A 16,174-nucleotide genomic window follows, 5' to 3' on the forward strand; every position below is an offset into this window, starting at 1 on the left:
TAGGGCAGTGCTGGGCTCGGATACGCAGGAAGGAGCGGCGCCCGGCTGACGCCCGCTCTCCTCCGCCGGATAGGGAGATCTAGGTCTCGGGTTTGAATCACACTAGAGGAGAGGAGACAAAGTCTGTATGACCCTTAACTCTTTTACACGGGTAAAAAGATAAATCACTAATTCGAAAAATCTTTATTTCCTGCCATAAACCCGGTCCCACTAACTTCCATTCAAACCAGTGGTAAACGCCTCTTTCGATTCAAAAAGTGGAGGCAAAAATGAAAACCTAAAAAATAGGGACAAAATCAATATTAAAGATCAAAGTGGGGGAAAAAGGGAATTGTCCCAATTAATTAAGATCGAATTCATCTCCCAAAATGAAAACTTTACATTCTTTTCCCAAACAAAAACTTCATATTACCCTAAGGCCTAAGCAGATCATGGAGGCCTAGTTTTTCTATTTCTCATGGGCCATCCAATACGGCCTTTTCAGCCCAAGCACAATCTGAGCCAGAATAAGTTCACTTAGGTCCCTCAATATCGCTAAGTTTGGCATTCGCCCTTCAACCGCAATATCAGATATGACACATCCCTCAACACCCAAAACCAGTAGTTCCAAGGTGGTTTGAATAATGATTTCAGCTGACGTGGCACTTAAAATCAGAAAAACCATGGGATCCATATGTCAATGAGCCGAGATAGAAGATGGCTTTGCCTACCTCCGCAGTAACCAAAGTAGGCCCTCCTCACGTAGGCCACAGTCAGGAATTGCTTTAGCGCCGCCCACCGCAATGCCTCGGCTCGTCCTCCTTCTCCCTCCAGGCTTCCACAACACAACCCGTCACTTGCCCTTCTCCCCGCCACCCTAGGCCAGCTACCGGATGCCGAGAAGGACAAGAAGCAAGAACAGAAAAAAAGAAAGAAAAGGAAAAGAAAAGAAAAGAAAAAGGTGACCAAGTGTAATTTTTTTATTTTTATAACTGGAAACTCACTAATATGAGGGTCCTATTTTTTTCTAACTTTCATTGTCACGTTAACAGGAGGTGCCACGTCATCTGAAACCACCCTGGTATCTTATTTGCACTGACTTTGAAAGTTGAGGGACACTTCTAGCCTATTTGGTAGAGCTCTAACTCCTAAATTTAGTTCCATGAGTTGGGTCTGGAGTAGAGTTGTGGAGCTACCTAAACCCAGCTTCACCTTTCTAGTTCATTTTGTGAGAGAGCTTCATCCAGCTCCGCTCCTAATTTAGGTGGAGCTGAAACTGTTTGGCTGAGCTCTAGCTCCAGGAGAGGTGGAGCTGAAGCTGAAGCCAGGGGCAGATCTACCATGGGGGCTATGGGGTCTCGTGCCCCTACTACCGGCGTTACAACCATAAAACCCCCATGAAGTCCCCACTGCAATTTGAGAGAATCTATTCTATACCACTGAGTTTATCATAGTTCAACAATTTACCATTGACTTTGTCTCTTTCTACAATATACCGGTGACTTTATCAATTGTTCTACAATATGTCATTGCGTTGAGCCTATTTTTCAATAATACCTAAAATACCCTTATGTACGTATAAGGTTAACAATTGATTTATATTATTATAAGTTTTAAAAAAAATGAAAACTTTTATATGGCCTCTTTACACAGTATAAAAGTTTGTATATAAGTTTCATTTTTCTTGCATTTCTATTTTTTTAATATAACTTATTTGTTATATGCTATATAAAATATTTTTGTGTTGTTATTTTTAATGTGAATTATCTTTCATATGCAACATAAGATATTTTTTGCTATTATCTTTTGTGTAATCTATTTTTCTCTGATATACCACACAAAAATATTTTTTTCTAAAAAATAAAAATACCAAAAAAAATTGAAAGTTATGTACATACTTCTCTGTTGTGTAAGGAGGCCATATTAAAAATTCATATTTTTCTGAAACTTTTTAATGAGATAAATTAATTGTTAATCATATATGTCTGTAAGGGTATTTTGGGTATTTTTTTAAAAGAGGCTCCATCCCAATGGCATATTGTAGAACAATTCATAAAGTTATCGGTATATTGTAGAAAGAGAGAATGTCAGTGGCAAATCATTGAACTGAGATAAGCACAGTGGCATATAATAGATTCTCTTAAGAAGGATAATTGCGATTGAAGTGGTAGATCTAATCAACCTGACAAATCAACACACAACTATTGCGGGTTCTTAATTATTGCGGGTTCTTGCTGGGTGTTGAAGAATTTTCCATCACAATACGGTTCTACAAATAATGCGGTGAGAGCTTGCAGAAGCCTCCATAATGGATAAAAGGTAACCAAAAAAGTTTATGGTGAGATGCAAAAGACAATAAAAACAATATAGCAAATATCACAAGTTGATAACATATATATCTCTATAATAATATAGTGGTATGTTTGGGCCTGAACACACACATACTAAAACATACACAGTCCAACCCTTTCGTTTTTCTTCTGCTATATTTGATCAATGCTTTCAGATCAAGCCATGTGTATTCTCATGCACTAGTATTGTTTGAATGGCGATGAACATCCTTGCAGTATCATTGATCAGTTTCCCTTTAATCTTCTTCTTTTACATCGGTTTAATTTGTTCCATTTTATGTTATTGTAGGTAATGTTTTAACATTAGGGATTTTATGTTATTGTAGGTAATGTTTTAACCGGTATCGCTATGGCCATTTTTTGTTTGATGAGGTATGGTTATTAGGTTATCACACGCCAGATTTTTCCAGAAAAAGTCGTGGCTTGCAATCTTGTAGCCTCTATCACTTGAACCATCTATATGAGGTCCAAATGTATGTCGGGGGAAATTACGCTGGAATGATGTTTTATTAATCAATTCAATGAATACCACAAGTAGCATGTTTATTCTACTTCTTTATTTTCTAAAAGGGAGTGATGATAGCAAGGTGAAATGAATGAAGTCGATATGCTTTTAACTTGTTGCTTATTTTTCAATCGATATAATCACAATTATATTTTTTTTCATTTATACAGTATTGGATCCTCATGATCTCTTCAGTAGTAGTGTGCTGTGGGATGGGATGGCTAGTGTGGCATCCTAATGTCAATGTCAGAGAGAATCAAATATTTTTTAAAGAAGCTCACCAAACAAATATTTATTAGAAGCCCATCTAACAAACATTTGTTAGAAGCCCACCCAACAAACATTTTGTTATTAGAATAGTTTTGTTTGGGTTGATAAAATTCATGTCCTTTTTTGATTAGTAACAAATGTCTAATTTACTATCTTATCATGGAATATATTGTTCCACCTACATTTAGTTTTTTAGGTAGAGTAAAGGATAGCGAATAAAAAGTTTTTTAGAAGAAAATAGTAAGTAAACATATGCATGTGCAGAATAAGTTCAGTGAAACCAATCTAAGTATGGTATGTCCTTCAGGTTATCTAAGTTTGAATTGCACGTCTTTAAATATCATCTCATATTTATTTTATCATGTATATCCAAGTCTTTAGACTTTCACTGCATTATCTACTTCATTGTTCCTAACAAATAACATCATTCAGTTATGTAACTAGTCTGGGTACTATAGCGAGATTTTCTTATTTCTATTGTAGAAAAAAATGATTTAAATATCATGAAAAACTTGTTTATTTTATTAACTAATACCCCTTTCTTTTCTAATTTTAGTGGGACATGAGCAGTTGTGAAAGTAGACACTTCACTATGTGGATTTAACACCGGCATAAGTGTTTGTTTTATTATAATTGTTGCGTTTTTTAAAAGTTAAAAGATATATATATTATTTTCCTATTTGTTTTATCATGTAAGAAAAAAATAAATATATTTAGAAAATAGTTATCAGGATTATATTGTTTAATTCAATCTTAAAAAGAAGGAGCAAACTATTTTTGTCATTTAGTTTCTCTATCTATTATTTTAAGTTTTTTAAAAACATAGGATATGTGATCATGATACTTGCTCCGAAAAATTTATAAAGAATTTTACAATAAGTTTTTTTTTTCGTCTTTTTATTTTTTTTTTCTTTTCCCCCTCTTTTATGTGTTTGCACTAGTCCGATCACGCACTGTTGGGGTTGTGGTGCCGTGTGGCCCAGCTACGCACATCGAGCGGCTCTTCTTCTCTCTTTTTTTAAATAGAATTCACCATCGTAACTTGTGCGCTTGCCATTTATATATATAGAGTGGGTTTCTTACCCAGCGCTCTTTTCGTCGCTGGTATCTCGCCATGTGTCACTCAACTAATGGACGGTGAGGGTAGCCAATCAGTTAGCACGAAACCAACCATCATGAGATAGATAGATAGATAGATAGATGGAGGAAAGATATTTTGGGAAGCCTCTAGAATCTGGATGTTGTGCCTTTTGTTTGTTTTTTCGTATTTCTTTTTTTATGGATATTCTAGATTTATCTTAAAGAGGATAGATAGTTGGGAAGTCTGTAGGATTCGTGTCTTTTCTTTTCTTTTGGATATTTTTATGCATAATTTTCTTAGATTTATCTCAAAATTTAACACCGCCATGTGGCCTAATGAGATGCCTCGAGACGAGCCAGCTTTAGAAGGATAGATAGATTTTAGTATATACTTTCTTTCTAATGTACATCATTTCAAATAGCTAATTCGCTGGCAGCTGCGATGACCCTCATACAAATTGTATGGCTGTTGAGTCGGCACAATAGTCATCAAGGAGTAGTTGGACAGATTGTAGATGTTGGAGAGCTTGTGATCAGTGTTACTCAGTGTAGCAAGATCTTTGGAGAGGTTGGGAGCAGCAACTCCTACCGAGGAGTTCTTAATACAAACCAAGTAGATATCTGTTGAGGTTACAAGAAGGCATTTCCATTTGAAAGTTCAAGTGCTATTAATTTGGTTTTGATGATTAATGACAAATCCAATTATGTAAGACTAATATTTTTATAAGCATTTCTTTGCCTAGTCTCGTGTAGATATGAAAGTGGAGTGTTGGTGGATATAAATCACAAGGATGAAATGCATGGAGATCAAGCTGCATGTATTACTTTTTCTCTCCATGTACATATTGATATGTTCATATATAATATTTTCATGTGAATAACAATATACATGTGAGACTAATGTTTTATTTGAGTCTTTTCTCTTGTTTAGTCTCTTTACATTGAGAACATGAAGATGATGAAGGTATACATTTATTTTAATGCATTCTATTCTTGTATATGATAAGCTCCTAATGTTTCATTCTTTTTATGCATACTCTTGATTCACACAAACATTTTGTATGCATACATCTAGGGGGAGCAAATCATATACTTTAGTTATGTGGCCTCTTTACACAGTGTAAAAGTTTGTATATAAGTTTCAATTTTTTTGCATTTCTATTTTTTTAAAATATAACTTATTTGTTATATGCTATATAAAATATTTGTGTGCTGTTGTTTTTTATGTGAATTATCTTTCATATGCAACATAAGATATTTTTTTACTATTATCTTTTGTGTAAGCTATTTCTCTCTGATATACCACGCAAAAAAAATTTTGTTCTAAAAAACAAAAATACCAAAAGAAAATTGAAACTTATGTACATACTTCTCCGTTGTTTAAGGATGCCATATAAAAAAAATCATATTTTTTGAAACTTTCTAATGAGATAAATTAATTGTTGATCATATATGTCTCTAAGGGTATTTTGGGTTTTTTTTAAAGAAGCACATCTCAATGGCATATTGTGGAATAATTTGTTGACAACTTTTTGTGAAAGAGAGAATGTTGGTGGCAATCATTGAACGGAGATAAGCTCAATGGTACAGAATAAATTCTCTCCTAAAATTTTATGCCATACATTCATTAGAAGAGTGGGTTATAGTTTTGTACGGTTTGTTCCGCCCCTCGCCCCCCTCCTATTACTTCCTGCTAGATCCGCCCCTGACTAGAGCTGTGCCAAACAGGCCCTTCATATCTGGTATTACGGTTGAGGGACGAATGCCAGACTCGGCGACAAATTTGAACGACCAGAAGTGAACTTATTCCATCTCAGCCTAGCCTGAGTAGAATCTAATTGGCCCGACAACATCCAAGACTGGACACACCACCGTTCAGCAGTTAATCCGGGCCGCACGGCCTCATCGAACGGATGGTACACCCAAAAGGGAAACCATGGAACGCCGCCGCCGTTTCACGCTGTGCCTCGCCGGAGCGCCGCCGCACCATGGACGTAAGGTGGGCAGCATCGTCCTCCTCCTTGCCTATCTGGTGGTGTGCATGCCCATGCTCTGCTGCTGCATGCTGCCGCCTGCCCATGAAGCTCGTGTCATAGCCGGCCGGCCGCCAGGGCCGGCGCCTATGCAGCCGAGGCGATCGTCAGGGGCCCATAATGGTGGGGGCCAACACTTAATACTAGTTGAGTTGTCTAGTAGTACTTGCTTACGGTCTATCTGGAAGTAGAAATGTCCGAGATACGAAGTAAAATTAGCATATCGCGATGAAATTTTATAAGTAAACGGTCATGTATTTGTTTTCGTTTTACAAGTAAAATTAGCGTCTACATATATCATAAAATTTTATATATAGCTTAGAAGGCCCACCACAATAAGTTTATCTAGGATCCTCAAAATCATAGGACCGGCCCTGCCGGCGGCCGCCATAGCACGACGCGTGCAGCAGGGTGACAGCCGCCACCCCCGCCAGCGCCGCCGGCGAGCGGTGGTCGGCGGCCGGCGGCCGGTCGGAACATGAGTATCAACGGCGGACACAGCCTCATGAAAAATTACATAATTTCTCATGAGGTCACCGTAACTACGGTCCAGTTTAGGCCAGCTCTAATTAATTACAGCAGCTAGCTTCATGGATTATTCGAGATTTCATCACATGCACAGAATGATCTTTGTCTAGTTAGATCGACGATATATCGAATTTGGTCCAAAAGGCTAAGCTAGTGCAGCACATGTGAGGAAGGGCCCCCTTCTCCAAAGAAACTCGTTTGCGTTAATTTCAAGTATTACTACTTTTGCTTTCTCAGCTGGCTGAACAGGAAAAAAAACAAAAACAAAAGCTCACTATGCTTCTTCTGCACTGGAATAGTAGGAACTTTGCAACTTGGTTTCTTCTGCCACGAAACTACCCCAACTGATGCGACCTGGCTTTTCTAGTCATTTGTCAAACTGAACTAGTGAACCTGTCTGTGTTGCACCAAACATGAATTAATTAAAGCTTCGGTTGAAGTTAATTAATTAGTAGTAACTACTAAGACCATCCTCAACCCAATAACTAGAATGATATCCATAACAATTAAATAAGCTGTCACCTAAAATGAAAAATGATGTGGCAAGTAAATAGATGAGAAAAGAGAAGGAAACCAGGTCTTACATGAGACATGGTTTCTACACAACATCCAATACATTATGTGAGATAAGTAACATCAAATTTAAGTATGAAAGAGTGATGTTTGTATTGAAATAATAGTGTCTATGATGTTGAGTTTATGAAAACTAAGTGTAGTGTCTTGTATTGGGACTGATCTAATTGCCTGCTAATTCAGTCCGACTGCTTAGTCAAGGTGCTGACCAAAGCTGCCCCTGTCAAACAGTCAGATTAGTTAGTCTTTCGACGCTGAGACTTAATTAATCCTGGTGATTAATTAATTAGTCGGCTGCATGAATCAACTCGAGGTTAATTACATGCCTGCACGAAGTCCACATCGAAATTTCGCCTTCAATTATTTGACGGAGCTGGCCTTGCTACTCTGTCGGTGAAGAACAGGCAGTAAGTAGAAACTTCTTTAACTGTTTTCAGACTTTTTCATTGGTGCAGTTAGAAAAAGCTCACTCTTGTGATTTGACAGTATTTTTAGTTAGGATGGTAGAACTTAACGTTGTAAAGTTCTACCACCCTAACTTTAGAACTTAGGTCTGGTTTAGTTCCCAACTTTTTTCTTTAAACTTTTAACTTTTCTATCACATCAAAACTTTTCTACACATATAAACTTCCAATTTTTTCGTCACATCGTTTTAATTTCAATTAAACTTTTAATTTTGGTGTGAACTAAATATACCCTAAGAAAGAAAAGCACTGACAAAAGCGAGCAAATGGGCTTCTTTCTTTGTGCCAAATAGTGGTGAAAAAAAAGAAAAGTTCATGGAAGCTGGGAGCAGAGTAGCAAAAACAGAGTTGGAGATGACACAACAGTAGCAGCAAAAGAACTCCAGAATTAATTAGGCAAGAGGAAAAAAAAATTACAAAAGAGAGTTGCAATTAGCAGAGAGCTAGAATTATCAAAGAAGAAGAACTAGAAAGAGCATACAAGTAATAAAGTATACAAGACTACAAGAGTATTTCTACTACTTCTCAGAGATAGTACACTGTATATACAAAAATGAAAAAAAAAGTTAAGCAAAGATTAACTCAAAAGCAGCAAGGAGCCGACCTAGATTAATTACCCCTAGCTACAACTCCAAGTAGTAACTCATAACTCTAGCCATTAGGACAAGAGTTAAATTTATCCTTCCCTGATCATCCCATTCATGATTCATCCATGGCAAGCAAAGACGGCCATGCACTGCTAACAAGAAAAATTACCGTGCTCTAAACGTAATTAGCAAGGTAATTAACGTAATTAACAAGGCTCTAGCTCTTTGACACACTGGCGATCAGTTCAGTAGTCGAAGCTGAAGGAGCTCATCTCGGGGCCCTCGACGATGCTCTCCAGGCTGGGCCGCCAGCACCCGTCGGCGCCGTCGCCTCCTCCGGCGCCGGCGGCGCAGGCGGCGCAGGCGTCACCGGCGGCGGCGGCGGTGGTGAGGAGGCCGCGGTTGCGCTTGCGGGCCATCTCCTGGAGCACGTCCTCGAGGCGGCGGTCGCCGGCCTTGAGCTGCGCCATGAGCCACTCCAGCTCGGCTTTCGTCAGCACCATCTTCACCTTCATCACCGACGACGACGACGACGACCCTGCAGCCTCGTCTTCCTCCTCCCCACCACCACCGCCGCCGCAGACTCTCCTCCTCATGCTCATCTTCCCGTCTCCCAACGCCGCCGCGCCGCCGCCGCCGCTCTGCAGGCAGTTGCCCATGGCTGATGGTCACCGCCGGCGGCGAGCAGATCGAGCTCGATCACGTGGTCGATCGAGCTTTGCTGGGTTGGTGAATGAGAAGGCGAGGGAGTGAGGTGGTGGAGGAGTATATATTTAACGAACAGAAGAAGTAGGGTAGCGAGTGTGTGGTGAGCTCCAATGGCGAAGGAGATGGCAATCACACAAATTTTGACAATTTAACCCTTTGAAAAAACTAATATTACAAATGAACCGTCGCCAAAACTTATTTCAAAAATAACCTTTTGTTCAGCGCAAAATCGTATAGCGCTGAACTTAGACACCTCAGCGCCACGTCAACTGGCGCTGAATGTCGTGCCACCGTGAATAGGAGGCTGAGTCAGCGTGCCAATGTACATTCAGCGTCGTGCTATTTAGCGCTGAGGTGTCTAAGTTTAGTGCCATATGATTTGGCGCTGAACAAAATGGTAATTTTTTAAATAAGTTTTGATGACAGTTCATTTGTAAAATTAGTTTTTGTAAAGGGTCGTATTGTCAAAATTTGTGTGGCAATCAAGCGGTAATAAATCCGAAAGAGTCGCTGTCTAGGGGCACATGGTGGGGGACTGGCGACGATGGATGGGTTGCTTTGGGTTGGTTTGGTGCATCTCGATCACTGATCACGTACCTCTGGAATTTTTCAATTTTTGGTCTTTTTCAAAAATTTGTTTTATAAATATATTTATGAAAGAACTTATTTTAGAAATAGATACTTTCGTTGATGCCGTGATCTAACATGACAACGTAGCTTGAGTTTAGCTTCCTTTGTTGCTCTGCTACTGCTGCCTAGCTAGCTACTTCCTCTATTTTTTAATATATGACATCGTTGATGTTTTTAAGATACATTTAATCATTCGTTTTATAAAAAATTTATGTAATTATTATTTATTTTCTTATGACTTGATTTATCGTCAAATATTCTTTAAACATGATTTAATTTTTTTTATATTTACATAAAAATTTTAAATAAGACGAATGGTCCAACATTTTATAAAAAAATCAATGAAGTTGTACATTAAAAAAATGGGGGTAGTATATATGTTGTGGATGTGCTCATTGTAAAAGTAAAAAACCGATCGAGTTGCACTCACGGGATGTATAGTGGTGGTTGCTAGCATTTCTACGAAAATCGTGTGAAAATCATGATTCTTTTTGGAGATTTCCGCGGTAGTGAGTGAGAAGGAATAAGAATTTTTCCTTCTGGTTTTTCCGGATCGAAATTAGTTCCAATCATATTTTAAGGTACACTTGTCACATGAGATATCACAGACAACTAATGACATGTGTGTACACGCATGATTCCAAAAGCAACGCACGAAAAAGAACATTCACAAGATACAAAACCGGGACGCATCCTCCTCTGCGCAAACAACATTCCAAAAACAACACAGAGACGCATCAAATCAGTACCACCAGCAACACCTATCTACTCCCTTCGTCTTTAAAAAAATAAATTAAATATGAAATATAACGCATTCTAATACAATAAATGCAAACGGTACAGATTTGAAATACTACAATGCGTCATATTTTATATAGTAGGTTTGTTTTTATGAAACGAGGGAAGCACCTACTACGTACGCACCAACTTTTTTTAGACGAATGCCGCTGCACGTGATCTCGCAACCATCCATCATCGATCGATCGATCATTCATGCATGCACACCAACTCGATCGATCTCTGCAAAATCTCTCGCAGTCGATCCACCGGCACGTACGATCGTCGAGCACAAAGAAGATTCCATTATTCCCATTCGTGTGTATGTACGTATATGTGTTGATTTTGCTAAAGTTCTCTATCTAGATAAATAATATAGGTTCATATATGCGACCTTAAATTAAAGCTGAGCTGGATCGATGCCTACGTACGTACGTACCTGTTCTGAAAAAGGAAGACAGCTAGCACAACGTCGACGTGAAATAAAACACTGTAAGTAGTATGGAGTACTTCCTCTTTCTTTAAAATGTAAGTATTTTTTTTAAAAGTTAGACGTACATATTAAAAAATTAAGTGAGAATAGTTAGAAGAATATTGTGATTGGTTGAGAAAAAACAGTTGAAATAAATTTATTTTGAAACAGAGGGAGTATATATGTACTTATCTCGTGTATACATTGGGCTATTTTAGTTCTTTACACCCTGTCAAAATATTAGTAGTGTCAAAATAATTAGGTAAATTGTGTTGCAAATAAAAGAGTTTTGGCACTATTAATAATTTAGTAAAATAATTAAGTATCACATTGATTTGGTAAAAAAATGGCTCCAACCAAAACTCTAGGCAAATACTATATTAAAGTTGCATGATAGTAATTGATTCTTAGGGCATATTTTAGTACGTAACAACCCAAAATGGTTGTTCTAAAAAAAACACACAAAATGGCGCTATGTGCATGTTTCCACATGTGGTGCCCTGCAGCGATAGATCTCAAATACGCATGTATATTAGATTTTGATTCAGAAGGTTTATATACTCCAAATAATATTGATTTCATGATGCCCGGGCCTTCGATTTGAAAATAAATCAATTCAACTTTTTAAAAAAAGTTCCAACTTAAAGGTATAAGCCTAAGTGTAATTTTTTTATTGATACCCATATCTTATAACAAAGCAACTCAAATTCATATTATTTATTTTACTATCCCAAATAATCACATGCCTAGCTATTTATATGTTTCTATGGCATATGCCTAGCTAGAAACAAAATTTAAGAAAAAAATGCATATATAAGTTCGAATTCAGTTCAAAATTGTTTGAACTAATTATAAACAAGTTAATATTCATACAAAAAGTCTCAAAAGTTTTGTACTCGTCTAAATCAAGTGTATACCCGATTTAAATATTTGAATCCCAACCATGAGTCCCTTTACAATTAAAAATTGGATTCATGTAATTACATAATTGACAAAAACAACATATACATATATAAACAATATTTGGTAACAATAAATCTAAAATAGGTACATGTTATGTTTAGATTTACCAACAGATTTTGGGTGTTCGCATAGAGCTATCACATGTCAATAATATCACAAATTAGTCATTTCTTAAAAGTAAGACTACAGAAATGTATGCATGTGCGATACTTTTTTCAAAGGCTAATTTCATTGTCACATTAAAGATGTCTTATGATTCGTTTTTATATCTAAATAAAGCATTAAATTTCTCATTAGTACATATTCATGATTCCTAATTAGTTAAGAAATTTAATACGCAAAGAATTATAGTGGAGTCCATCTATATCTAACTTCAATATTAATTAGGCACTTTCAGAAAATTTCTATATTAACTAGAAAAATCAAATCGCCAATTATGTGAATCATATTATCATAGCCGCAACAAACAATACAACGGCTCTTGATTCAATTAATTTAGTTCATGTTGAAATAGTAGTTTCATTATGACAAACTAGTATGTTTTCCCACGCAATTTTGTGCAAATCTTGATTTTAAAAGGTAGGTTGGATCTGATATAACTCTTATCTCATTTTTCTATATAGATGTAATTATATTATTTATATACATGTTATAAAAGTAGAACTGAATTCGGTGACATCTTTTAGCTTTTGTTCTTGATGAATAGATACAATTGTATTATGTACACAACCATTTCTATACCGCTACAATCTACCGTAATCTAACTGCCAAAACCTTTTCTCTTATGTAGTTTCGAGCCATCCAAATTTCTTTCCGAATTGGTGCCTTTTTTAGCTATCTTAATTATATATAGATTATTTCGAAATAGCAAATTAAAACAACTGTAAAATCCCACAAGAAACCTTGTTTGCATGCCCTGATTAATTTACTTGGTGGATGAAAGAATCATGGTGAGGTGATGAAAACTACTTTTCCTTCCTTAAATATAGCAACTTAGCAAATGATAGTATACATATTCTAATACTATAAATTTGGATATATCTATCGAGATTCGTGTTAAGATACATCTCGTCTCACACTAGCTAGGTTCCTATATTTTAAAATGAAAGGAGTATATCATAATCACACGCAAAAACAGTTTTACATATACTGTACTACAAGACTAGCTTAGAACCAACTGATTAGACATTAGAGCCTGAAACGATGTGTGGCTAGAGACGTGCGACGACTAAAGATGACGAAAAAGCCAAGCCATAGACTCGATCCTTCACTCAGGTCCTTGGATTAGGAGCTGCAAACAAATATACTAGCTTTTCTAGTGCTTTAATTAATATGTGGATGTAGTGTAGAGTGGCCCTTTCGTTTTTGTTAGGGGTGTCAAAGCAGAAAATGAAGTTATTATCCGATTTATTTTATTATCAGAGTATTTGGTATGATTGGATATGGTCAAGAATTTTCATTCGTACGACAGCCTCACATATATATTTACAGAAAAAATATTGATATATATAGATGTGGTACACACGTACTTTTCCGAACAAATTGTTATATTTTTTTTAATGCAGGACATGAATTTAAGAAGCTTTTTAATCCGATTACACAAGAAGAACTATTACTGGTATACGTTACTACGTACCCTAAAAAACTTACTGGTATATGTTGAGAAAATACTACTCTCTCCAGTTTTTAATGTTTGACGTTGTTAACTTTATAAGTTAATTGGGTATATATATGTTAGACTATTCATCTTATTAAAAAAATATGTTTTATCATTTATTTTATTGCATTTTATTTCATAACTGAAAGTATAAGAATGATTTATATTTTGTATATTTGCACAAAATTCTAAATAAGATGAATGATCAAATGAATACATGTCCAAAACTCAACGGCGTCAAACATTAAAAACCGGAAGGAATAATTATAAAGAAGTACAGTTAAATCCAATTGCTTATTTAAAACTCAATGGTGTCAAACATTCAAAACCAGAGAGAATAATTATAAACAAGTACAATTTAATCCCAATTGCCTAATCGCAGATAATCGTAGGAAAATTGTCATAAATATTTGCAGAAAACACTCCACTTTGTTGCAGCTGTCAATATTACAACCCTGATATTCCATAAACTTTTGCAATTTATATTGGAAATAAACTGATTTCAGTGAGCATCCTGCAATTCTTTAAGGCTCCCTTTGAAACAAAGGAAAAACCATAGGAATTCTAAAAGATTTTATCCTACGAAAAATGATCCTAAAGAGTTCTTTGAAACAAAGGATTCCTACCAATTTCTTTGAAATTCTTATGAAATGGATCTTGCTATAGCAATTTTGGAGGAAAATAAGCATGATGTCTTACCTCGTGTTTTCCTCTTCATATGTCTAAAATTCCAACATTTTTTCTATGTGCTAATCAAATGATAGTTTGAAGACTTCCTTTGTTTCAAAATCCATAAGAATCCAATAAATATGGTATTTTATTTCTATGTTATTTTAATTTCTATGTTTTCTCAAACTTGCGTTTCAAAGGTACCCTTAAAGTCAAATCCATTATTTTGAACATGAAAATTAGAGAGGAAGGTAGGAAGGACATTCAGAATTTCAGATGCACACGGTTTCATATATGCATGCAAAGTGCATGAGCGTTCATGTTTGTGACGGTTACATGCGACGACAACTTGCTTTTCTGTTTTGTAAGCTCTTTTTTTTCTTTCTTTCTTCGTGCTTTCTCTTTCGAACCAGCGTGCACAAGCAATTGACTCTTGTCGCCCTCACATTTAATTTGGCATCGAGTAGAACAGCTCAATTCGCACGTACGAGTGCAAGTGGTTAATTTTTCATGGTTGCTTCGCCGAAGGAAGAATTGAGTTGGACTCAGTTCAACACAATATTTAATTTAATTTCCAAAATAAAAATCGGTGATTTTTTTCTGAGCTTAAATGATGAAAAAAGTAATTACTAGAGAATGTTTTTTAGTTACAATTTACAAAGAAGATGCGCTCACACACACTCCTACACACGCACACCATCCACACATCTATGAGTGCGTCTCTTAATACACATTCAAGAGATGGAGACCAGCAACAAATTTTTTAGCTTCACTAAATTATTATTGAAAGCTTCCACGTGTATACATGATATTCATGGTGCTTTTTTAATTTCATTAGTTATAGGTCCGCGCGTTACAACAGTTATTTTATAAAGTTTAGTGGGAGGATTTGTGTTAATGGGTTGTTCGGCTTTTTTAAAAATGGCTGGTTTTTTTTGAGAAATTGGTTTTTCAGGGTGGATATTTTTAGAGGAAAGAGGTTTTTAAGTGAAGTGGAGACACGACTCTTCTCTTTTAAGTAGTACGGATAGAAGAAACTAGTTTAATTTCACTTCATCCAATTAAGCTATGATATGTTGATAATGATACGTCAAAATGAATGCATTTGACCGAATCATCCATACCAATATTGAGCATCGACTGATGGAGATTTTGGCACCTCTAGTACTACTGATCTAAGAAGTTTTTTTTTAAAAGGAACTGATCTAAGTAGTTAATTTGTAACTAGATGGGTACTTTACCATAATAAATTGTCGTTAACCATGACTTGACTCTTTGGCGACGTAATGATGAAGCCTGCATGATGCATGCACAGTGACACATCTCGCTCGCGCTTATGTGTCCACTGGATCAAAACCCAAGCAACAAGTGTCCGTCAAATAGTACTCACTCCGTCCCATTTGATACTCCCTCCATCTATTTTTGATAGGCATATTTACAAATCTGAAAAATTTATTTTTGAGAGGCATATTTCAATCCAACAATCTGACTTTTTCGGATTTAATGCGTGACTCACCATTCTTCCACACAAGATTGGCTACTTGGGCATCGGGAAATGTAAATATTAATAAATCGCTTGTTTACGAGGAATAATTAGTAGCATGTTTAAATAGATAATAAGTAGAATTATTTATCCTTGGTCTATGTGCCAAGATGAAATATGACTATCATAAGTAGATGGAGGGAGTACTATCTTTGGCCCATTTTAAATGCAGCCGTGAGTTTCCGTGTCCAACGTTTAATTGACAGTACATTTTATTTAAAAAATTTATAAATAAAATTAAAAAAATTAGTCACATGAGTATATTGTTATCCATGTTTTACCATATAATAATAAATAAAATATTGGTCATGAAAAATTTTTAAATAAGACAGACGGTCAAACGTTAGACATAAACAATACAAAACTACGATCTTTGTAGGACAGA

The 16,174-nt window shown here is 36.1% G+C and overlaps 1 protein-coding gene across 1 annotated transcript; it reads right to left on the reverse strand.

Annotated features, from left to right (window-relative positions):
- Positions 1-8,275: 8,275 nt before the first annotated feature.
- Positions 8,276-9,166, reverse strand: LOC4328909 (uncharacterized). The gene has a single exon (XM_015768196.3). The coding sequence runs from the start codon at positions 9,027-9,029 to the stop codon at positions 8,616-8,618; it is 414 nt and encodes a 137-aa protein (XP_015623682.1). The 5' UTR covers positions 9,030-9,166; the 3' UTR covers positions 8,276-8,615.
- Positions 9,167-16,174: the final 7,008 nt, after the last annotated feature.

This window comes from Oryza sativa, chromosome 2 (assembly GCF_034140825.1).
Source record: "Oryza sativa Japonica Group chromosome 2, ASM3414082v1".
Classification (NCBI taxonomy): domain Eukaryota; kingdom Viridiplantae; phylum Streptophyta; class Magnoliopsida; order Poales; family Poaceae; genus Oryza; species Oryza sativa.